General features: G+C 41.7%; 6 protein-coding genes across 8 annotated transcripts; 5 read left to right on the forward strand and 1 right to left on the reverse strand.

The window, feature by feature from the left end:
* The first annotated feature begins 107 nt into the window (after positions 1-107).
* On the forward strand, positions 108-7,243 carry zgc:174164 (uncharacterized protein LOC570656 homolog). Of its 3 annotated transcripts, XM_057037011.1 has the most exons (22): positions 108-307; positions 1,269-1,366; positions 1,444-1,520; positions 1,599-1,677; positions 1,750-1,826; positions 2,320-2,509; positions 2,607-2,669; positions 2,796-2,867; positions 2,963-3,132; positions 3,224-3,311; positions 3,681-3,811; positions 3,956-4,127; positions 4,394-4,483; positions 4,557-4,746; positions 4,853-4,964; positions 5,171-5,351; positions 5,468-5,554; positions 5,621-5,726; positions 6,002-6,143; positions 6,248-6,332; positions 6,408-6,445; positions 6,547-7,243. In XM_057037011.1, the coding sequence occupies exons 1-22, from the start codon at positions 241-243 to the stop codon at positions 6,662-6,664; spliced, it is 2,433 nt and encodes an 810-aa protein (XP_056892991.1). In that variant the 5' UTR covers positions 108-240; the 3' UTR covers positions 6,665-7,243. The 3 variants fall into 3 exon arrangements, 2 of the variants coding, with proteins under 2 accessions (XP_056892991.1, XP_056892999.1); XR_008951196.1 differs by lacking the exon at positions 5,621-5,726 and having other exon boundaries at positions 6,547-6,758; XM_057037019.1 differs by lacking the exon at positions 2,796-2,867.
* Positions 7,244-7,695: 452 nt separating this feature from the next.
* LOC130528145 (L-seryl-tRNA(Sec) kinase) lies at positions 7,696-9,429 on the forward strand. The gene is made up of 6 exons (XM_057037164.1): positions 7,696-8,028; positions 8,145-8,388; positions 8,461-8,662; positions 8,746-8,821; positions 8,904-8,997; positions 9,085-9,429. Exons 1-6 carry the CDS (start codon positions 7,810-7,812, stop codon positions 9,297-9,299), a joined length of 1,050 nt encoding a protein of 349 aa, XP_056893144.1. The 5' UTR covers positions 7,696-7,809; the 3' UTR covers positions 9,300-9,429.
* A 98-nt stretch (positions 9,430-9,527) lies between these two features.
* LOC130528140 (zinc finger protein Pegasus-like) lies at positions 9,528-11,621 on the reverse strand. The gene is made up of 3 exons (XM_057037135.1): positions 11,122-11,621; positions 10,853-11,041; positions 9,528-10,608 (listed from the first exon to the last, which is right to left on the reverse strand). Exons 1-3 carry the CDS (start codon positions 11,255-11,257, stop codon positions 9,695-9,697), a joined length of 1,239 nt encoding a protein of 412 aa, XP_056893115.1. The 5' UTR covers positions 11,258-11,621; the 3' UTR covers positions 9,528-9,694.
* Positions 11,622-11,972: 351 nt separating this feature from the next.
* acadsb (acyl-CoA dehydrogenase short/branched chain) lies at positions 11,973-15,522 on the forward strand. The gene is made up of 11 exons (XM_057037121.1): positions 11,973-12,020; positions 12,284-12,449; positions 12,528-12,628; positions 12,697-12,903; positions 13,007-13,177; positions 13,270-13,395; positions 13,645-13,737; positions 13,821-13,910; positions 14,018-14,155; positions 14,289-14,388; positions 14,720-15,522. Exons 1-11 carry the CDS (start codon positions 11,988-11,990, stop codon positions 14,794-14,796), a joined length of 1,302 nt encoding a protein of 433 aa, XP_056893101.1. The 5' UTR covers positions 11,973-11,987; the 3' UTR covers positions 14,797-15,522.
* Positions 15,523-17,238: 1,716 nt separating this feature from the next.
* On the forward strand, positions 17,239-19,466 carry hmx3b (H6 family homeobox 3b). Its single transcript, XM_057037220.1, has 2 exons — positions 17,239-17,760; positions 17,981-19,466. The coding sequence occupies exons 1-2, from the start codon at positions 17,481-17,483 to the stop codon at positions 18,568-18,570; spliced, it is 870 nt and encodes a 289-aa protein (XP_056893200.1). The 5' UTR covers positions 17,239-17,480; the 3' UTR covers positions 18,571-19,466.
* A 455-nt stretch (positions 19,467-19,921) lies between these two features.
* On the forward strand, positions 19,922-23,107 carry bub3 (BUB3 mitotic checkpoint protein). The gene is made up of 8 exons (XM_057037197.1): positions 19,922-20,095; positions 20,786-20,980; positions 21,082-21,151; positions 21,247-21,398; positions 21,468-21,626; positions 21,759-21,936; positions 22,147-22,363; positions 22,755-23,107. The coding sequence occupies exons 2-8, from the start codon at positions 20,786-20,788 to the stop codon at positions 22,762-22,764; spliced, it is 981 nt and encodes a 326-aa protein (XP_056893177.1). The 5' UTR covers positions 19,922-20,095; the 3' UTR covers positions 22,765-23,107.

Consider the following 23,107-nt stretch of genomic DNA (forward strand, 5'->3'; position numbering starts at 1 on the left):
TAATGACAATACCATTTACATAACATACATCCATGAAAAATAAAAGAATGACAGAAAACAATGTGTCATTTGTCACCTTTTAAAGCGTTGTTGTTCACCTATACCTGGCCACTCCCATCGTGACGCACCTGACCACAAGAAGGAAAGGAAATTACCTTTGAACGCAGTCTTCAGCGTTGAAGATTCGATTCCGTCTACAAGGAACTGTCTGTGGTGTACAGGGCAAAACTGACCAAGATTATGTGCTTAAAACATATGCTAGTCGCTCTTTTTTGGTTGAGTTACGTTTCCGGGACTCACAATGAAGGTGAGGCACAATACTGTTTTTTGTGTTGAGTTTTGTGAGTATAAAGCATACCATTGTCGTTTGTCAGTGCCATTGCGATCGTTTGAGCGATGATACTAATCTAACATTTTAATCAGTGCCAGAGCACCGACAAGGTCAGGTGCGAGGACCCCTAATTTTTTGTTTCAAATGTTCATTTCTTTTTCTTCTTTTTTTTTTTTTTTTTAATTGTCTTACTGTGGTCACAAACTGAAATTTTGCGCGCACGTCAGGTCAGATTTGACTTTTGGTAAAGGTTCCAGAATTAGGTATGCAGAAATGTCTCTACCACCACAGGTTCTGGAAGAAGCCCCATATATAGTTTTAACTACACGCATGAATTTTGGGAGGGAGGGGGGTCATGTAACATCCATGAAAATGTATAGAAAAAAAATCTGCTGGTTTCATGATCTAGGTCAGACGGGAAGCCCACAATTTGGAACTGAAAGTCCCACTTCCACATACTTTCTCATTGTCAGGCCTCGTTCTATCAAATTCCTCCTAGCGCTTTGATGAGATTGTCTTCATATTTGAACCCTCCAATCTAGAAACATGGTCAACCTTTATTGGTAGAATTATACCTAGTCATCAGAGAATGTCAAAGCTGCGGTGGGGGAAATTTTGTTGTCTCATGAGAAAACAGGATGTGGCTGTCTGTAAATCAAAATGTCACACCCAAGACGCTTGTTTCACGTAAATTGAGGGACGCTGATTGTAAAGCATCTGACTATGTCATGTAACTTGTAGATTTTACCCTGGGCTTCCAAAGATCAAAGACTAAGTGCTTTTGGTCGCAACCCTGATGCGCAGGGGGATTGCAAGTGCCATTTATTTATTATTTATTATTCTACTCTAGTTTGTATTCATTTTTCAGTGATTTTAAGAGTACAGGTGAATGATGTTTCCTGTCCTGTAAATCCTCTCTCATTACTTTTTCTTTCAGATGTTTTAAGTAAATTTACATCGAAACTCTCCAAGTACTCGGTTGTAAATCCTCAGCTGACTCATAGATGGAAGAGAAACCTCAACACGAACTCAGAGGTCAGTATCGAATCCAATTTAGCTATTTTGTCACATATATGTTAATATGACATCATTCTTGTATATAACCAAATCAGAAAGATGGAGAGGAGACGATATCATTTGCACTCAATATAAACAACAGAAAACACCTCATACACTTACAAAAGAACAGGTATGTACATTATTATTAGGGTTTTTAATTTGTTCAAAATGTTCACTCTCACATGTACATACATTTTTTTCTTCACAGAGATTTTTTACATCAAAACTTCGCTCAATATTCTCATAATAGCACTGGAAATCACAAGTCCTCTCATCAGAAATCCCATGTAAGGAGATATTTGCTGATTTTGGTTGGTTTGTGTTGTTTGACCACACATTGAAATGACTTTCATTTTTAGAGGCACTGTTATTATCATGGAGAGGTCGAGGGATATGAGAATTCAATGGTTGCGCTCAGCACATGTGCCGGCTTTAGGTTTGTGAAAATTATTATTCTGTTAATAATATAATCTCCCTTTTCTCATTCATTGAACTCATTTTAATAAATCACTTGTAATTTCTTTGTAAAAGAAAAAAAAATCTGCTGAATTTGAATTTTGATTTAAAACTCGACAAATACAAAAAATAATCAGACCACACTTGCAAATTATTATGGTTAAAATAAAAGGATATTTTTTATTTGTAATCCTCAGAAGAAGACAATTAATTCTTATTTTGTTTTATTTTGATTAATTGTTCTGGTCTAGGATATACATTTTGTATTTTCCAGTAGATCCAGATTGACTCTCCAGTTGTTTTGTTCTACAAATGACTTATCGAGGATGACAGGGACATTACTGTCAATCTAACTTTGTGTTAATGCAGTTAACTATATTAAATATATACGTGGGGATTGTTTTTTATGGCGTTTGAAATGGAAGTGGTAGCATTTTTAGATGCTGAAACTGCTCTGCACTGTATCACCACAGGGGTGTGATCCTTCTGGAAAATGAGACCTATGCTCTTGAGCCTGTGCCCCAGTCTGCCACCAACGACCACCTTCTCTACCTACTAAAGGATGTTCAGTCGGAGCCTTTTGCTTGCGGCGTCGTCAATGAGGCTGGTTCACACAGCCACAAGCACTTTAACCCAGGCCAAACAATGACTTCCCTGCTGCGGGTCAGGAGAATGGCTACTTGCGCTCATATTTGTGGAGCAACCAGGTGCTTCTAAAGTGCTTCTAAATAAATATATTTTTTGTTTGCTGTTTCAACAGAGAAAGCGCAACTTGCCCCAAACCAGTTATGTGGAGTTGGTCCTGGTTGTTGACAATCTGAGGGTGGGTGTCAACATCTGTTGGGCTCACTTGTATGTAAAGGAGCTCACTTGACCCAAGGATGTGTCTTAATATTAGCACTCTAACCTGCACCATACTTATACTTACTACATACTTTTGAATTTACAGTACAATTTTAAGAAGCAAAATGAGACTGCTGTACGAGAGGAAGTTGTGGAATTGGGAAATCTTGTGGATGGGGTGAGAATCGGTTGATCGGTTTGTGAAGAGAAGTCTCACTCATGTTGCATTCTGAGCGATGTGCTTTCTATTTTTTTGTTTTTGTTTTTAACCAGTATTACAAGATGCTGAATATACGCGTGATGCTGGTGGGCCTGGTGATTTTCAAAGATGGTAACCCGTTCAGCATCGATGGACGTGCAGGCGACGTGTTGGGGAGGTTTGTGAAGTGGAGGCAGACGTCCCTGTTGCCTACGATGAGGCACGACATAGGCCAATTCATTGTGTAAGCCGTGCGTGTTAAGTGAGACGTTTGACACGTCAGAGGCAAATTGATGACCAATGTATTTTTGTTCTGCATTTCTCTGCTCCCTCAGAGGCAAGCCTGAGTCATATGGGGGTGTATTAGGCATGGCCTTCGTGGGCACGGTCTGCTCTGCGTCCACCTCTGGCGGAATCAACGTGGTTAGTTAGCCTTTTAACTTTTGCCTTTAGCCAGTACACTGTGGCTTTGGCCATAAAGGCTATTATTTAAAACCTGATACTGTTTGCATTATTCAAGGACGTCCAGCTCTTTGCTTCAGGCTCTGAATAACACAGCTGTCCAACTGGTTGGACTCGATCACATCCTCATTAGGTGTCGGGAACTCTTCCATTGTTTGTACAACATTCCAACATGAAAACGAAAGAAAACCAAATCCTTTTGTGATATATTTCGCACGGATGCATTATAAAATGTAAAAGGACTAACTTAATTCGCAATTAAGTCTGCTGAATCTCACTTATATGATGTTGTGGAGTATATTATCTCTAATTATACGAGTGTTTTCACAGTTTAGCGATGAAAACCTTCCCAGTTTCTCCTCTGTGTTGGCTCATGAGATGGGCCATAACCTGGGGATGAATCATGATGATAGCCGTTGCAAATCTGAGGAGGGAAGCTTCATCATGAACAGCGGTGCTGGGTAACCATCAAAACTGTTTGTCCACTTTGTGATATTGTTGGTTTGTCAAAGCAATTGATCCTCAAAGCTCTTGATAAGTAAATCAGTTAATTGCCAATTTATGCTCTTTTTGAACTAGTAATGATTCATCTTGTTCCTCGCTAGTGGTTCCACCACCTTTAGTCGCTGCAGTGCAGATGATTTTGAGGCACTGGTCATACGCGGGGGAGGTGTGTGTCTGAAAAACCAGCCCTCTGCATCTGATGTGATTGGTGTTGCTGAATGTGGCAATAACCGGCGGGAAGAAGGAGAGGAGTGTGACTGTGGCAAACCAGAGGTACATTTGTACATACAGTGTTAGTTTCAAGGACTTATTGGCAAAAATGGGTAGAATGACTTTATAATTTAAAAAAGTTTTCACATTATATCCAATCGGTGTTCATTAGTATAAAGATGACCTTATGGCAGTAAGACATGCCTGCAGTCATGTCAGGATTTGTCCTAAGTGATGAGGGCTTAAATTATTAGATTAGTCGTAGATTCCTGTTCTTTTCTTTCTTTGTTCTGCCTTGTTCGTCTTGGTTAGCATTTCTTTCTTTACAGGAATGCAATAGTAAGTGCTGTGATGCCGCCACTTGTAAATTTACAAGCGGGTCAGCTTGTTCCCAGGGAGCGTGCTGCGAAAACTGTCAGGTTGGTACAGGAATCTAGGGAATCCAAAACTATTTTTGTCTTCTGGGTGTGTTTTTACTTTTTCTTTTTTTAGCTCAAAGTATCTGGAACACAATGTCGAGGTTCGGTCAACACCTGTGATCTTCCCGAATACTGTAATGGCGTGACCGAACTCTGCCCAGATGACTTCTATGTTCTGGATGGCCTCCCCTGTGGTGACGCTTACTGCTATGAGGGTCGATGCCAGACATATGATTTCCAGTGTCAGCATTTATTTGCACCAGGTACATTTTATTGAAACGTTCAGAGCCAATAGGCATTCAGAAACATCCTAACATCATCGCCTAACGCCCACAGCAGTTAACATTACAATATTCATTTCTCACACAGATCCAGCCACAAAGGCGGATGATGTTTGTTTCCGACATGCAAATACAAGAGGAAACATATTCGGAAATTGCGGCATCAACAGCGGTGGACAACCTATTAAATGCAGTGTAGAGTGAGTGCTTTTTTTTTTCTCATCTGTGAAACATCTGTGATCTAAGTTTTTTCGGGAGGGCATGATCATCATAGTATGAAACTAATTTTGCCAACTTAATGCACTTTAATGTCTCAAATATAACGGAAATTGGAAAAAACATAAAAGCTGCAGGGAAAAGCTATGATGAAGACCTAACTGCATGCTCCTGACCTTAATCACTCCAGGAACGCCATGTGTGGGAAGGTGCAGTGTACTAATGTGGACCTCAGCACTATCCCTCCTGGCGCTCAAGTCAGTATTCAAATAGTTGAAGGATTTACATGCGTCAATGCGGACTTCAACCTTGGTACAGACGTGCTTGATCCGGCCTATGTTAATCCTGGAAGCCCCTGTGATAAAGGAAAGGTAACAGAAAAAAACTATGAAGAGAAGTAATGCAGTTCAACAGGAAATAAAACTACTTAATTGTTCCAGGAAATTACAAGTCATAGTCTCTGTCAATAACTCTTCACCTGTTTCAGACCTGCATAGACTTCCAGTGTGTGAACGCCTCTGCTCTTCTGCCCAATTTGGACTGTGATGCCCAGACCACTTGTCATGGCAATGGGGTACGCATACTACTTTCTACTTTCTACTGTTTTTATTGATTAAACAAAATTATGACACTCATTTAGGTGTGTAATAATAACGGGCACTGCCACTGCGATAATGGGTGGGGCCCTCCGAATTGTAATCGGCCTGGACGAGGTGGCAGCATAGACAGCGGCCCTGCTCAGATCGGTGGGTTTAAATCTCATTTATTCCTCATAAAGTTCACATGATGCCAATCGTGTTCTCTTATCGCGCCATATGGAAATCAGCAATGCAACCTAATAGGAGACGTCTGGCTTTATATGACTCATTTATTATTTATTCTGCTTTGCTCCTGTTATATCGCTATATTTCCTTCTTTGGCTGTAGTAAGTAAATGGAAACATGTTGACATTTATATTTCCAACAAACGGCACGTTTCCAACAGGTTGTCGTGTTCATAATACATGTGGCTCTTTCTACAGACTATTCCCTCAGGAATGGCCTGCTAATCTTCTTCCTGCTAGTTGTTCCTCTTGTGGTCCTTCTCGTTCTGGTGCTGCTCTACATCTTCAGAAGAGAGTCTCTGGACCCCTGCCTAAAAGGAAGCCTCATCAACCGTCTCAAGTAACTATCAGTATATTGATTATAGTCAGGGATATTTTAAAGGGAATCTTTATGTTTTCAGTGAATTATTGCTACATTTGGAAAGTTTTTTTTCCTTCTCAAAGGTCTCGCAATCCTCAAACTGCTAATCCGAGTGGACAGTCAAATTACAATGCTTGGAATACAACAGTGCAGACTCCTCCTGCTAGGGTAAATATTCTTTCTCTTTTTCTTTCTTTCTGTGTCTGATAATTAAACTGAATTATTTAATTTTGTTTTTTTAAGCCTGAAACCCCCCCTGCCACCACACTTCCTATTTCTGGGTAAGAACAAAGATTACGTCACACACTTGCTTACCTCCCCAATTTTAGGTTTAATTGAATTTCCCTAATTGGTTTAATTGAGCTCGCACACAACTTCTCAGTTTCAGGTATGGTGAGCTGGATTATTGGAACGCAGATAATAGTGCTGTTCCTGAAAATCCTCCTGCACAGGGTCCTGGAGTGCCCAGAGCAATCCCATCCAAGCCACCACAGAACTGATTTTTATCTTGTTATTGAGCGTACCAATCTAATATTTAATTGTATTGAAATTTTATATGAAACAGGTATTTTCTTAAAAACGCTGTGATATAGATATTAATTGAAGATTAGATGTTTTAAAATGGGCCGGTAGACATTTGCATAAAAGCATATTGTATGGATTTCTTACAAAAATTCTTTGTCAGAAAAAACTTTGTGCACATATTTTTTTTTAAATGAAATCCACTAAACTGTATTTTATATATGTATATGTTTTGAAAGAAAAACATTCTCCCGGATATGAATTGGTGTATTGTAATAAAACATTTATCAGGCACTGTATATAAAGTAGTTTTTACCATAATGTTTTCTGTTTTCCTTTGATAATGATATTTGAGAAGCACCAAATAAATAAAAATAGTTCACAGAAAATATTTTTGTGAACTACAGTGATCCCTCGCTATATCGCGTTTCATCTTTCACGGCTTCGCTGCTTCACGGATTTTTTTTACAGTGCGGATATTTTTACAGTGCATTGTGCTCTGAATCCTGATTGGCTCAGGGGCTTTACTGTTGTCTAGAAATAAAATATTGACGCTGTACTGTATTGGTTTTTCACTTGTCAACAGTTTTCGTTTCTGTACATTCTGCCAACTTTACATTTGCAACTTTACGTCCTGCACCTTCAGTAGAAACAGACGCTACAGCGGAGCGGAGTCAGGACGAAGAGGCGCAGCTGGGACTGTGAAATACGCGAGTGACAATGTTTCCAACCTTGTATTACTATATTAAAATTATTGTTTTAAACAAATTTTGGGCTTTAAAACAGGTTTTGATTTTTGGTTTCATTCTATGGTTCAGTATTGCATTGTAAAATAATAAAAAAAAATAAAGCTGACTACTTCACGGATTTTACTTGTCGCGTGTTATTTTTGGAACGCAACTCCCGCGATAAACGAGGGATCACTGTATTTCACAATTTCAGGCTTTGCATTTAACGACTGAGTTGGCTGCGTGCTTTTATTTTGAAGACAGGCGGAAGTCACGTGATTTTTTTTATTATGATTACATGCGGAAGTTAGCGTTTGCCTGTAGGTGTTCCAAATATATGTAAATGGTTACAGTACTTGATTGTACACCATGTAAAAAGAGGTTTGAAGCGTCTTATGGCATCGGGAGAGGTCGGGGGTCAATGCCGGGCTCCGGCCTGTCTGTGCGTCCTCTGCGGGCTCCCAGCTGCGGGGAAATCTACACTCGCCGGAGAGGTACTACGCACCGCGGCGCTCGCCGGATGGAGATCCGCAGTGATACCATATGATGACCTTATTCCTGACCATGCGTTTCAAGCTAAAGAAATGGATGGTGTTGTTAAACTGCAAGAATCGGTAATACTATTGTGTCCAAATGTTTTCACTTGTGACTCATTAAGTTGCATTCATGGCAGTTTCTCCGTTTAGGAAAATGCAATTACAGTTTTGTCACCTTACATTCTGTTTTCTAGCACAGCGAATGGAAGTCACACAGGCAAGCGGTGTTGCAGTGCATCGGGAACTTTTTGGACGAAACTGTGCTGGTTCAGATGCCAAACAGCTGCCAGATCAACAGGGCTGCGTGGGAACAGTGCATTCAAACCCTGCCACAGCGTGGAGTATCCGACGCCTCCCATAAACCACTTATCTTCTTAATGGATGACAATTTTTACTATTCAAGCATGAGATATGAAGTCCACCAACTTGCAAGAAAGTGTAAGCCAAGTACAATAGTTTCTGCCCAAGCATTCATTTCACAGTCCATCAATCTTAAATGTTTTTTTCCAGATTCACTTGGCTTCTGTCAGGTGTATCTGCACTGTGATTTGGAATTGTGCATCAGCAGAAATGAGAAGAGGTCTCAGCCTGTTCAAGCCAAGGTGATACGGGAGATGGAGATGCGGCTGGAGCCCCCGAATCCTGAGAAAAACGTATGGGAAAAGAACAGTATCTCACTCACGTCCATGGATGTTTTTTCCAAAAGTGATATGTAAGCCTGCCGAGTAGAATATCCATCACACGATTTATGGAAGCTAATGTGTGTAAGATTGTTAGATGTGTCTGTCTCCTCAGCCAGAGGGTGATGGAGTTGATCTCCACTGCACTGTGCAACCCGCTGAGCCCAGTTGAGGACAACACTGTACAATCGGTGTGTTGCTCTAGCTCCATTAAGTCTGTTAACTATTAAATCCCAGGCAGCTTCTTAAGCCGAGAGCATATTTGTGTTACAGGAAGCTGACCGTCTGAAATGTGCCACTAATATGCTGCACCAGGCTGATCAAACCTGTCGCCGGCTCATCTCTGAAGCCATGAAGACAGCTGGAGGTCAGCGCTGAACCACATTAACGCACAAATGTGACATTTTGCCCAGTTTTCGCAGCTCAGTTAATAATTTGATAACTTTCTTTTTAGAAAATGGAGTGTCTTCTGGTCAGATGAGGACTTTGTCTGCTCAGCTGAGTGAATCCAAAGCTACATTTCTTCGTGATTTGAGGAGGGTTTTCCAGGAAGCCCCTGTCCCTCAAGAGGACGACATGGACGTAGAGGGGATGGTGAAAAGAGCAGTGAATGTTTTTGATCACAGGAGAAAGGAAATCCTGCTGGAGATTATGAATGACAATAAATGACATTGTTGGGAGGAGCTTTCACCTCACCTGAACCATTTATTTTATGAAAATATTTGTACATTGTAATTTTACCTATTTTATTTTGTTTATGAAGTTGTAACAAAAATAAAACATGCAACTATTGTCCGAATATTACTGTCCCATCTGCCTTTCACAAACATAACTTAATCATGTTTTGTTAAGAACTGAGATATAATTGAAATATTGATGAGTCGGTGGGAAAAAGGGTGACACTGGTAACAATTTAATATTCATTTTTATCTTGAGAATAAATTTGTACTTATGAGGACTAACAGGCAAAAATACAGGTCAGGTATTCAGTATATGTGGAAAAACTGAAACAAAATTAAAAATGAGAAGAATATCCAGGACTCTATACATGCATGTTACACAGATCAGTTTTGTTTATGCTGTCCACGGGCAAAATGGCATGCAAAGTCATATTTGTCAAAGCACATATGACCACAAATGTTGCACTTGAACGGATGTTCATAACTATGGCAACCCATGTGAATGGTGTAGAGAATATTATCCAGGAATTGGACATGACAATGTTGGCATTTATATATGAGTTGTTGGTCTAATGTAGTCTGGGCAGTTTCAGTTGTACTCTGATGGCTGTTCCTCTCAGGCGCAATAACAGTGCTGCACACAAAGGCATCTTCTGGGTCAGTCTCGGAGCTCTTGTGGCTTGAGAGGGGAGGTTCTTTTGGTGGAGGCGGTTGCACGCTATTCATAGTCACTGTGACTTGCTCAGTAGAGACCTGCTGTATAAGGATGGGCTTCTCTTCCGTGTCTGGGGAAGCAGGAGTTTGAGACTCCGGGTGAATATCAGTCAACTGGCCAGCTAATGTTGAGAGCTGGTCTAGCGGGTTATGAAAAGTCAAATCACTGGCACACCTGCTGTTACTTTCACTCTCATCTACCTGAGGAGGGTGTTTGTACTCACTGCAGTGCAAGTGATGGTGCATCTTATGAGAATAGTCATCGAGATAGTCTGATTTTGGCAGTCCTGTAGAGGGGGTGTTGATATTGATGAGCAGACGCCTGCTGAAGCCCAGTGAGTTTGTCTTTTTCTGCAGGGAGCTCAGCATTCGCTTAGCTGTGAACGGAGCGCGGATGACCCTTGTGGGAAGAAGTTTATGTCGGCGGCGGCGGTGATGGGACAGATTGCTGCGGTCGCTGCAGCGGAAAGCACAGAGATCACACTTGTAAGGTTTCTCCCCTGTATGCGAGCGCATGTGGGCCTCTAAGTGGCGCTCGTATGCAGATGCAAATGGGCACAGCTGGCAACGATGAGGCTTTTCTCCTGTAAAATATTTAGGAAATTAAAGCAAACAGATGTAAAGCAGACATGAGATAAAATTAGGTGTTAATTCACATTGGATCATACTGAGCACAAAAAATTCTATAAGCAGTCTTCAGTTATTATTGAAGTGTAACAGTGATTTGAACGGCTAAAGCAAAACACATATAATTTCATCTCACTTTAATCACAGATATTTTTCGTTATGTTACTCGAATAAGGGACTGCATGTGAGAAAAGGGCTTACCGGTGTGGATGCGGATATGCTCTATTAAACGAGCCATTCCCTTGTTGGCATAGTTACAGTAGCTGCACTTGTATTTGCCATCACATGTCCTCTCCGGCCCGTCCATCTGCACGTCTGACCCTTCATCCATTGACAGGCTTACCTCCACAGATGGAGGATCCCCGCCGTTCTGGACACTCCTCGGGGCAACTGAAATACACACAATCTCAAATTTTCACATTCGGAGGAGAAAGATTATCGTTTTGCTGTGCAATGCGTTGTATTCTCACCGGCTTGATAGGGCACTCCTGATTCTTTTTCTCCACAAACGGAGCCTGAGATCATGTTCACATGATGAGTTTGCTGTGTCAGATATTCTTGAAATTCCCTCACAAAATCCACCGGCTCAGTCTTAATCTCATCCATTTCCTTGTTCAAAAATCTCTTCAAAATAGGCAGGGGAGTTGAGACGCAAGCGACAAAGACGACAGCTCTGCTTTTTCATACAGCTGACAACATCCAGATCGATCGTGGCGATAGATCAAAGTTAGCTGTTAGCTATTAGCAAAGCTAAAGCATTGTTGCTACTGTTATCCTTCGGAGCAATTTTTAATTATAATTATCCCCAACAACATAACATTATCACCAGCGTTATTGGCACCTTCCAATCTGCTTCTACATACGTTACCGTTGTAAAAGGAAAATCTGTATGTTACAATCTAAATGAATTTATTTTGGTGTAATTTCACAAACGTTCCGTCTCACCGAAAATGCAACTGCTGCCTTCAGGGTACCTTGGGGAAAACACCAATTTCCGCCCCGGGCGACTGTAAACGCGGAAATATTTGATCATATCAATCGAATTACACATATATATTCACAGATATGTAAGAGAACTGTTTTGCATGATATCGACTCTTCACTTTCATGCGACCCATAGTAAGTCACTCATTTTATTCTCCCCGCAGCAAAACAATTGCGCCCATCTCTTGAACCTGTATTATACTGTAAATATTGTAACGCTACCGACAAAAGGTAAATTTAATTTTTTTAGCACCTACTATATGACTTTAATTACATGACATTGTCATCGGTGCTGTCTGAGTTATAACTGAGCACTTGAACGCAACATCGCATGTAAACATCGTAAAAAATCATGGCAGCCTCCTTGAACAAATTTCTCCCCAAGGTAAGTCCGAGTATTTGACTAATGTTATTATTTACATTTATTGGCTATCTTCTTTAGTGTCAATACATTTTCGACGTTGTATCCTTGTATTACGTAATGTCGTTCTTTGGCATTGTGGTTATCTAACATTTATGCACAGCTAACGTTAGCTTGAAATCATAAGCTTGGTAGCTAATCATAATCAAATTATGTTTTCCTTAATTTTGCATTCACCACAACCCGAAAAACACTTTAGCGCTTGACTCTTGATTGGTTTGTCCTAGTTTGAGTCTTGCAGACAGATCTGTCGGTCATGGGGCGTTTTGAGGGCCGGATGGAGGAGCATGTCCGTCCAACCTGCCCGAGACGCGGCTGCAGAGCAGGCAGGAGCTAGCAATTTTCCTCCTCTCCAGACATATTCAGATGAGGAACGTATGATGAGAGATTCAGGTCAGACTCTATGCTGTCTTTTGCGAAACAGAACGACTGCACAATTTTTATAAAGTTCTTGCTTTGTTTTTTTTCCAGTGAGAAAGTACGCGCAAGAACGCATTGCTCCATTTGTTTCAAAGATGGATGAAGAGTCTTATATGGACACGGACGTTATCAAATCTCTCTTTGAACAAGGCGTATGTTAATAATTCATCAGTCCCTTTAACCGTTCCATCTGGTGAATGCAATGTTCTATTTCCTGCAGCTCATGGGAATCGAGATTGACCCTGAGTATGGTGGCACCGGTACCACATTCTTCTCTTCCATCCTGGTCATAGAGGAGCTGGCAAAAGTGGACCCATCTGTGGCTGTGCTCTGTGACATTCAGAACACACTGATCAACACCCTGTTTGCCAAACTAGGTACCCCAGCGCAGAAAGAGCAGTACCTCAGCCGGCTGTCAACAGACATGGTGAGCGCATTCAAATGCAGCCATTTGAATGTTCCGGTGAACAAACGGCAATATTAATTTAAAAAGGACCAAAAGGTTATATTTGGTATCTTGCACCACACAGATTGGAAGCTTCTGCCTTTCAGAAGCTGAAGCTGGAAGCGATGCTTTTTCCCTGAAGACGCGCGCAGAGAAACATAAAGACTATTATGTCATCAATGGATCCAAGATGTGGATCAGTAACGCGGAGCATGCAGGGGTTTTCCTGGTGATGGCCAACGTGGACCCATCCGCTGTGAGGAACCCCCCTTTTTTCCCCCTCATTGATCTCATAAATGAGGATATTGATTTATCGTTGTCGTTGTCATCGTGCCTTTTCACTGATAGGGGTATAAAGGCATCACGTGCTTCATCGTGGACCGCGACACAGAGGGCCTTGAGATTTGCAAGAAGGAGAACAAGCTCGGCCTGCGGGCCTCCTCCACCTGTCCACTAAACTTTGACAACGTCATGGTATTAAATTTACCAAAGACAACGTTAGAAACCTGGTCACATAGATATTGCACCACATTTAAGAAGAACATTGTTTCTTAGTTTATATACTGAATGCTTTGTTGCAAAATATTTTGATATTGACTAAAAAAAACATTTAAAGTTGCTGAAACAATTAAATACCTTTGTACCAAGAAGCACTTACATCATCACAAATATAGCTCCTACATGGGTGGCCAGTCACATTCAGCAACTGTGTGCTCTCATTAGGTGCCGGAGAAGAACATTTTGGGACAGGTCGGTCACGGGTACAAGTATGCCATCGGAATGCTGAACGAGGGCAGGATCGGAATTGCTGCACAGGTAGAGCGCGACATGTTTCCTTTAAATTAAATGATACTACGCACCATTCAGGTTTCCAACAATGGTCCCTCTGTGGCTTCCAGATGCTTGGCCTTGCTCAAGGTTGCTTTGATAACACAGTTCCTTACACCAGACAGAGGATCCAGTTCGGAAAACGCATCTTTGACTTCCAGGTGAAGTTCCTAAATGGATTCCATTTCCTGTTGACGGCACACCTGTGGATCTGATTCCGCGGGATGGCATGTTTGGTGGGGTCGTCATGGTAATCTTTGAATTGCAGGGAATGCAGCACCAAATAGCCCATGTAGCAACGCAGATTGAAGCTGCCCGACTGCTCACGTACAACTCGGCTCGCCTGAAGGAAGCTGGGAGACCTTTTATTAAGGAGGCTTGCATGGCTAAATACTTTGCTGCAGAGGTGGGATTCCTCATTCACTAGTACAGAAATACTAAAGTTGTTTTGAAGTCGTACTCGCTGGGCTTTGTGAACTTTTAGCATTGTTATCACAATGTCAGTCAGATTTGTGTTTGGTTTATTTCCTTGTCTCCAGGTTGCAACTCTAACCACGTCTAAATGCATCGAATGGATGGGAGGGGTCGGTTTCACCAAAGATTACCCGATAGAGAAATACTACAGAGACTGTAAAATTGGTAAGTATGACTGGAAACGTGCACAAATATTGGTATTTGTCTGAATATGGATTCTTGTTTATGAGAAGCGACTTTGGAGGATGTGGTCCAAAGCTAAAACGTGAAGCTCTGGTGGATCTAATGGAAAGTTAGGACCGGCTGATCATGATTGCACCTGAGTGGGGGGAGGAGAGTGGGCTGATGAATTGGCTGTAATCGGACTCCATCGGATTTCTCACTCTTTGTGTCCGCATCAACCCTCGGTAGCAAAAGCTGAAGAAACAAGCACAGCCAACACGGCCCTGTCTTTTTCAGGAATGAATTCTAACTCTTTATTTTGTGTCGTGCGCAGGCACCATTTACGAAGGCACTTCAAATGTTCAGCTCTCCACCATGGCCAAGATCATTGATAAGGAGTTTGGCCAATGAAACCTTCAAGCAGACAATCCATCCACAAATACTTCAGTCAGTAATCTAGATTTTTGTTGCAGTGTGTAGTTTTTAGGATTTATTTCCTTAAAATAAAACAGTTTATTCCTCTTCATAAAAGAAGATTTGGTTTTGACAATCCACAAATCTACTGAATTGCTGTAGTCCAACCTGGAGTAGATGGAGTGAAGGACTTTCTCCAGGTGAGACTGATTTGGGTTTAATCTGGACATTGCTCAGTTTGTCTCTGCTTTTTGCCTCATTTTATCATGTCTCCTTGGTAATAAAGAGCAGCACTCCCCATTTGAAATGTTACTGATAGTTTAGTTCTTGGCTTAAATACTTTAACCCAAGAAGTACTTTTTATTGGATTGTACTTTTTATTAAAATTCTAGGATTATATTTGTCATGTGCAGATCTTTGTTCTGTCTGCCATCTCAAAAATGTGCCTTTTAAATGAGCAGAGTGTGTTTTATGCTGGACAGTTACACAGATTGAATCTCTGTAAAATGGTAATTAAGAACATCAGTAAATATTTGTCTGTGTTCAACCACCCATGTTTTTGTAATACCGAGTTATGCCACTAGGTGTCAGCAGGCGTCAGTCTGACTGCAGTTCCTTCCTGTCAGAAGAGTCAATTAGCGCGTCTTTAACACCCCGCCACCCCTAATGATTTTCATGTCAATTTAATTATGGTGTCACTTCAAATAAAGTCGCTGCCTCGTCTGTTGGACTCGCTAGTCATTTTCAGGTGAGATTGATTCTTCTGTGCCATTCCCGTGTAAAACGAAGCCATCCAGTCAAGCTGCGCCCAAAAAAGAAGACATACGTGTAAGATAAATAAGATTGTTATGCGCATTTTTATGAGAGGAAAAGTTGCATAAGACTTGATGTGTTGATTCAAAAAATGAACCGTCAGTTTGTCTGGATTTATAGCTCTATCATATTCATGTGCCTCAAAACACAATTGTGGTAAAGTGAATTAATTACGATGTTCGGGCCATAAAACTGATTTTTGACGGAAAAAACATGGTTTTTTTGTTAGTTTGTTTGTTTTTAAACTACATCTGTTTTCGGGAGAAGATTTAGTTATTTCGCCATGTCCTGCTTTAGTTCTGTGTTTATTCAGACAAAAGCCAAGAATTATTCACATTTTTGGTCTGCTGGTTTCATTTATTATAAAGCACAGCAGCCCCCCCCCCCCCCCCCCCCCCTCTTCCGCCCCCATCTTTAACACAGCTATGAGACCTCTAATTATGCAGCGATTCAAGTAGCCTTTCACAAAACACAGTGTTGTCCTTTAGAACATGAGGGTGCTCCATGAGCTAAAAGGACAGGCTGCATGTTTGCAGGTTGAGCAAATTCAGCTGATTTAATTATTCCTTTCCTCCTGATTTTGTATTGTTTCAAATCAGGAGTCAATTATGTGGGGTTTCTTCTTGGACATTTATTGGATCAAATATGAAAACATACTTTTTTATCCTGACAAATGATCAGAAACTAGGGTTTTGTAAAATCATGATAAATAATCACAAAAGGATCCAAGGCTGACACCGGCTCATAATTATAATTTACCTGCTTTTCTGGGTATAAAATTCTTTAAATTCTTTTGTCGAACATACAAAGCTATTGGAAGACACCCCACATTTCAAGGCCACTCTTGAGACGTTTTTGAAAAGAAAAAAAGCTTTGATTCCGTACCCGTCCATGGCTTCCGATCATACACGCAGCACTGTTGAAGCGCGCTGGTGTAAATTTAACGCGTGACAGAAATAAGACCTGTTCTGTTATTCTCTTCCATTAGAGCACCTGCTGCCCCTGTGGGTTTGCAGGCTTCGGGCTTTTGTAAAAAGCAGATTTGAAAAGCCTTTATCACAGTGGCAAGCATTCAATTTCAACTCTGTCTGTGGCACTTCCTCTCTAATGAAATCACCATGAAGTCACCGAGCTCCGGTGGGTGAGCAGGACGCGCACACGGCGTTATTTCCGAGTGCACACAAGATATAGTCCAATATTTAAGCAGACTGCTTGGTTCGACTCAAACTAATGAAAAAACAAACACCTGGATCTGCTAATTTTTAATGACTGTTGTGGTTTAGGTGGTTTCGTGAATGCGAAAATTGTGCGTCATTTGCGCATTTGCGTCAAAATTGACCAGAGGTTCATTGTTGAGGCGTGAAAATTACGACTGTTTTATTAATTAACTGGCAGATGATTGCTCGCACACGCTCGCCCCGAAAAAACCCTCACAAAACATGTTGCTCTTCACTCTAATTGGATAATCAGTGGCCGCGCATTATCAACCCTGCAGGCAAAACGCCTGCACGGCCTTTTTTTTTTTTTTTTTTTAAATCTATTCCCGTCAAAGCCAATAGCGGTTTCATCTGGATGCTCATTTGCTGATGTACCTGCCCAATAGCAGCAGCCCCAACTCTGGGGGGCCGTGTTTTATTTCATCATTGGAACCCTGCGGAAGATTGAAGCGGTGGCCACGAAACACTTTCGGGAAGCAGAAGCAACTCTCTCTCTCGCTCTCTCTCTCTCTCTCTCTCTCCCTCTCTCTCTCTTTCTCTCTCGCTCTCTCTGTGTCTAACAAAGCCTATAAAACAAGGCGGCCAATTTAAGATATTTGCTTTTCTTTGAAAAGGTTTGATGGTGATCCGCAGCCGTCCTTAAACGGGGTGATGGCACACTCTGATGCGCAAGAGACTCGCCAACCCGCCAAAGACTCGCCGTTCTCCATCAAGAACCTTCTGAACATTGACGACAAACCCACAAAGCCCAAAAACACCCTCGGCTCGCCCAAAGTAGTGCTTGAAGGCAGTTTCTTCTCTCGGCTCGGAGAATTATCTTTCCCCCGGTTTGAGTTGTCGGCACAGAGAATTGGACTATCGGCGCAGTACCTGGAGAGGACCTCTGCTTGGTGGTATCCTTACGCGCTCGGTGCGCATCTGAAAGCTGGAGGTATGATCTAAATATCCATTATGGCCTTTATTAAGCAGAAAATGAGGCACTTTTGTTAAAAGAAAATCCAAAAATACGCTGAATCTAGATTAATTTTAGAAGAGCAGCTGGTCTTGTTAAATAAGTTCATTTGAATTATAATTGTGTCAAACTAAAGCATTTATGTTTTGATCAGAGCAACTTGAGATCAATTGGTTGATTTATTTGCCCCTCTTTGCAGTATCCGATAAGGCCAGGAGTGAATTCTCTCCAGCACCGGACAGACGCTCCCCGGATCCCCAGAAAAGTGACCAAGATACCAAAGAGGAGAGCGCCGACGACGACGTCCCGCTGGATGAGAGCGACTCGGAAGAGCCAAAAAAGGAAACGGACCAGGAGGACGACTGGAGGGGCAAAACAGACGAGCTGGACGCGGAGAGAAAGCCCTGTCGGAAGAAGAAAACGCGCACGGTGTTCTCCAGGAGCCAGGTTTTCCAGCTGGAGTCCACCTTCGACATCAAGCGCTACCTGAGCAGCTCGGAGAGGGCAGGCCTGGCCGCCTCCCTGCACCTGACGGAGACTCAGGTGAAAATCTGGTTCCAGAACCGGAGGAATAAGTGGAAAAGGCAGCTGGCCGCGGAGCTGGAGGCGGCTAACCTGAGCCACGCTGCAGCGCAGAGGATTGTGCGGGTTCCCATAATTTACCACGAGAATGGAGCCACAGAAACGACGGGGGCCACGTCTGCAAACTCATCGAGCAGTCAGTCGCTCCTTGCCTTTCCTCACCACATGTACTATTCCCACCCGGTCCCGCTACTGAGGCCGGTTTAACTGTGACTCTCCCAATAATCCCTGTACATATACGATTTTGTGACTGTCATGTTTGCAAAAGAAATTAATCAAATTTTGTATATTTTATAGTGTTCGACGAACAAATTGTTGATTTGCTTGGTATTATTATTATAATTATTGCTCAAAGTCGCTAGCTAAATATCTATTTAAGTTCAAAAGAGGCTTTGTTTTTTAATGTCCGTGTGTATTTTATTGAGATTTGTGTCAGTGTTTGTAACAAATGTGTGGATTTCATTATTTTAAAAATTTTCAATATTGTGCAATAGCCCGCTCGGCTTCACATCAGGCCATTTACCTTTTGCAGGACACGATCCCTCTTCTTCTAAACCGTGTATCGTCAGGACAATCATGTGAACTTTAAAATACCCCCCACCCTTCCTCCTCCAGCCCCAAATCATGCAGGTGATGGGCAGGTGTTTCTATGACGCAGCGTTGTGCCGATTGTTTTAAAGCCATCAAAGAGCCAAAAAATGCCTTTTGTGATTTTTCTCTCTGTTTCTGTTTCTGAAAATCTGAATTCACCCTCACGGTCTTAAGCTCAGTAAAGATTTCGTTCCTAAAATAAATGGATTGCTGTTTTAATCGTGAACACTTAAAATGGACTGTCTTCAAGATTTTGTTTTCCAATCATTGGAATTATTGGCGTTTATTTATCGCACAATGGACAGAACGAATTATGAATTAATGCTAAAAAGAATCCCCTATGATTTAAGTTAGATTTTTAGAACCTATGCCATTTTATTGTGGGATAGTCACAAATATTTTTGATCTCTGGTTCAACTGGGACTCTGTTGTTGTCGCTAACATGATGTGTTATCAACGCACCGACTCATTTTCTGGGGGGTGTAATTAAAAGGCACATTCCTAACCTAAAATGGTCTTGCATTATAAATATTTTCATGTTTTGACCGGTCATTCCATATAGACAGCATTTATATTTATTGCTCTGAAAATAGGGCCAAAATTTAAAAATGAAATTAAAAAATTCAAATAATTTTGTTAAAACGTATAAGAGGAATGGTAAACGCTCTCCCCAAACCACAAAACAGGAGAAAATATGAATTAAGGTTAAATTATCGCACTATATTTTTTGGGACAGACCTAAAGCATATTCATAGTTATGAGCCTATTATGAAATTTTCAAATGCTGTTCTATATTTTAATTTGAAAGTATTAATGAAAAATTGGGAAATTGTTTAAATCAGTTTAGATTTCACGTGACGTGAGGGAAAGGTGACACTGCGGACCACGTGACATGTGCTGCGGAAGTCGTCGATGCTGCGTTAGCCAATCACAATCGAGCGCGAATTCGAACATTTGGCTCGTCCAATAAGCATTCACTCCTCCCGGGCAATGGTAGCTCTTGCTAACAGTTAGCTTCGTGCATCTATTGTCGTGTAGCGGTATTAGCTATAGACCTATAACTATCTATAGAGATCACCCAATTATTTATTTTTTATAAGGGTGGCTACAAGAACCTTTGAGACTACACCATAACGAAGCGGTGAGTACTGATGACTGGTTAATTTCAGGATTTTGTCGCCCTCATTCATTTTCCCCTCACATGCTAGCTAGCCGAGTGCTAGCAAAAGCAGTGGGCCTGGGATAATGGCTAAATGTTAAGGAAGGGGTCGTGTATGCAACGAACAGAATAAAGTTAAGAAGTGGAAAGAGAGGGTATTAATTGTTTGCAAGTGTGGATGGTGGAGAGGAGAGTGTGCAAGCACTTCGCCCGACAATGAACGCGGAGTAACGTTCACAACCAAGGTGGTTCGGGCAAGCGAAGTCTAGAAACAAATAACACAGAATGTTGTTTTCCTGACAGAAATAATGTGTATAGATTTTGCACAGGATTTCCTTATTGGACTTGGACAGAAATCCTCTCTTAATATAAATAATCGTTCCTTCATGTGCATTGTTTACGAATCCACTCCTTGTCACTGTTCTGCTAAACACAAGATATTTGTGTTTAGCAGTAATAAAAAATAAATATTTCACAACTTTATTAGAGCAAGTCACTTGATTTAATCGGGGATTTAGAAGAGATCATGCTAATAATCCGCAACGGAGAGATGATATAATGTCTCCGATATGTTAGCAAATAATATCTAAAGTTATATAAATTAACGACTTTATGCAGCCCTGCTAACTTTATGTGTATCAGTCATTTTACTCACACTTTGCTTTATTGCAGATGACTGGCTCAAATGAGTACAAGCTGAACCAGGGACCAGAGGACAGCATTTCTGCTGTCAAATTCAGTCCCAGCACAGCCCAGTTCTTGCTGGTTTCCTCCTGGGACTGCACGGTTCGTCTCTATGATGTAGTGACAAACACCATGCGGATGAAGTACCAGCACACGGCTCCAGTCCTTGACTGTGCATTTTACGTGAGTCTGAGATTTAAGTGTGTGACTGTTTTCCTCTGCAGGAAAAAGAATAAAGCAGCAGGGTACAGGGAAGTAACTTTATTTACCTTTTGCATTTGCAGGACCCAGCACATTCTTGGAGCGGGGGTTTAGATGCACAATTAAAAACTCACGACCTGAATACAGACCAGGGTATGGCACAGTTCTGCCACAGAGGCTTGTATATTTTGGGGGAAATCATCAATATATGCTTATTCATATTATCTTGGCCTGTTATCCTCACACAGATACGATTGTTGGCACACACGATGCCCCTATTCGTTGCGTGGAATACTGCCCAGAGGTCAACGTCATGGTAACCGGTAGCTGGGACAGATCGGTTCGGCTGTGGGATCCCAGGACTCCATGCAACGCTGGCACCTTCACTCAGCCTGAAAAGGTTGCATACTGTCAAAAAGATAGTTATCATCTTTTTTTCTTTTCTGACTTGTGAATATCTTTCCATCAGGTGTACACGCTCTCTGTGGCTGGAGACCGGCTGATAGTTGGCACTGCTGGAAGACGAGTTCTGGTCTGGGATTTAAGGAACATGGGGTACGTTCAGCAGAGAAGAGAGTCCAGTCTCAAGTATCAGACCCGCTGCATCCGAGCCTTCCCCAACAAACAGGTAGGCCGAATCACGAGGATCACAAAGTTCACTAATGAATCATTTCTGTTACCAATCAGTTGTTACCGATTCAGGTTTGTGTAATGGAGAAGACACAAGAGGGTGACTTCTTATTTTCTGTGCTGGCTCCAGGGCTACGTCTTGAGTTCAATCGAAGGCCGTGTAGCTGTGGAGTATCTGGACCCAAGCCAGGAAGTTCAGAAGAAGAAGTATGCTTTCAAGTGCCACAGGCTTAAGGAGGATGGAATCGAGCATGTTTACCCAGTCAATGCCATCTCCTTTCATAGCGTCCATAACACCTTTGCTACAGGTATAATTGTTTTCAATGGGTTTTCTCTTTTTATGCTCCTGTTTTTGTAATGAGGCAATTTCCTTTTTGAAGCTCAAGGATTTACTTTTGACCTTAAGTACTGACCTACCAATATTGCACATGGAACATGCAGTTATTATAGATCTATATCTCGGCTGTAACGTGGCCTAAATCTCTCCATATTTGACCTTGAGCTTGTGCTTCTACCAGGTGGCTCAGACGGCTTTGTCAACATCTGGGATCCCTTCAACAAGAAACGCCTGTGTCAGTTCCATAGATACCCGACCAGCATCGCCTCACTGGCCTTCAACAATGACGGGACCATGCTTGCCATCGCCGCCTCGTACATGCAGGAGAAGGGCGACATCAGCCACCCGGAGGACGCCATCTTCATTCGTCAAGTCACAGATGCCGAGACCAAACCCAAGTGAGTCGTGTGTCCCCCACCCCTCCACACACACACACACACCTACTCACCCCCACCTGCCAATCGTACGTGATGTTTGCTCAGAATCTTTTAGCAGCTTTGCTTATACGGCGCACGTCCAGCTGCACCACGTGCCGATCGCTATCAGCGTCTCGCCACCCTTCAATATCCGACAGTTGAAAGATAGAAAATGTTTGATTTTTTTTTTTAACCTAAATTTATGTATCTGCCTGAGCAAATAAAAGTGAATAACCCTGCATCCTAAAATATTGACAAAAAATGGACTCTAATGTCAATATAGGATTCTTTATAAGGTCTTAATTCAGTCATTGATGACATGAAATATTGTTTTTGACTTCATTAATGGCCATTTTAATCTGCTGTCTTACAGGTCAACCTAATGCTGCTTCGGTGGTTCCCTCCACATTTAAAGCCCTTTGATGGATTATCAGCTGGCATCCAGTGTAAAATTGTCCCTTGATTCTTGTCTTTTCTTGCTTTTGTGTTTTACAGCTCTTCTTCCCTTTTCCTGCATATCATTGTTCCACGTCTGTTCTTACATCTTGTTTTTCCTGCAATCATTTTTAAGTCATCCTACTGTTTTTACTTATGAGACACATTTACACGGAACTCTCACATTCGTAGCGTAGCGAGCAGATGTAATTTGACAAAGATCTTGAAGTTATCTCTTTATACTTTTGTAAATGTCTTGCCTTCAGAATAAAACCCCAGAAATGTTGGGAA

This window comes from Takifugu flavidus, chromosome 1, assembly GCF_003711565.1.
Source record: "Takifugu flavidus isolate HTHZ2018 chromosome 1, ASM371156v2, whole genome shotgun sequence".
NCBI lineage: Eukaryota > Metazoa > Chordata > Actinopteri > Tetraodontiformes > Tetraodontidae > Takifugu > Takifugu flavidus.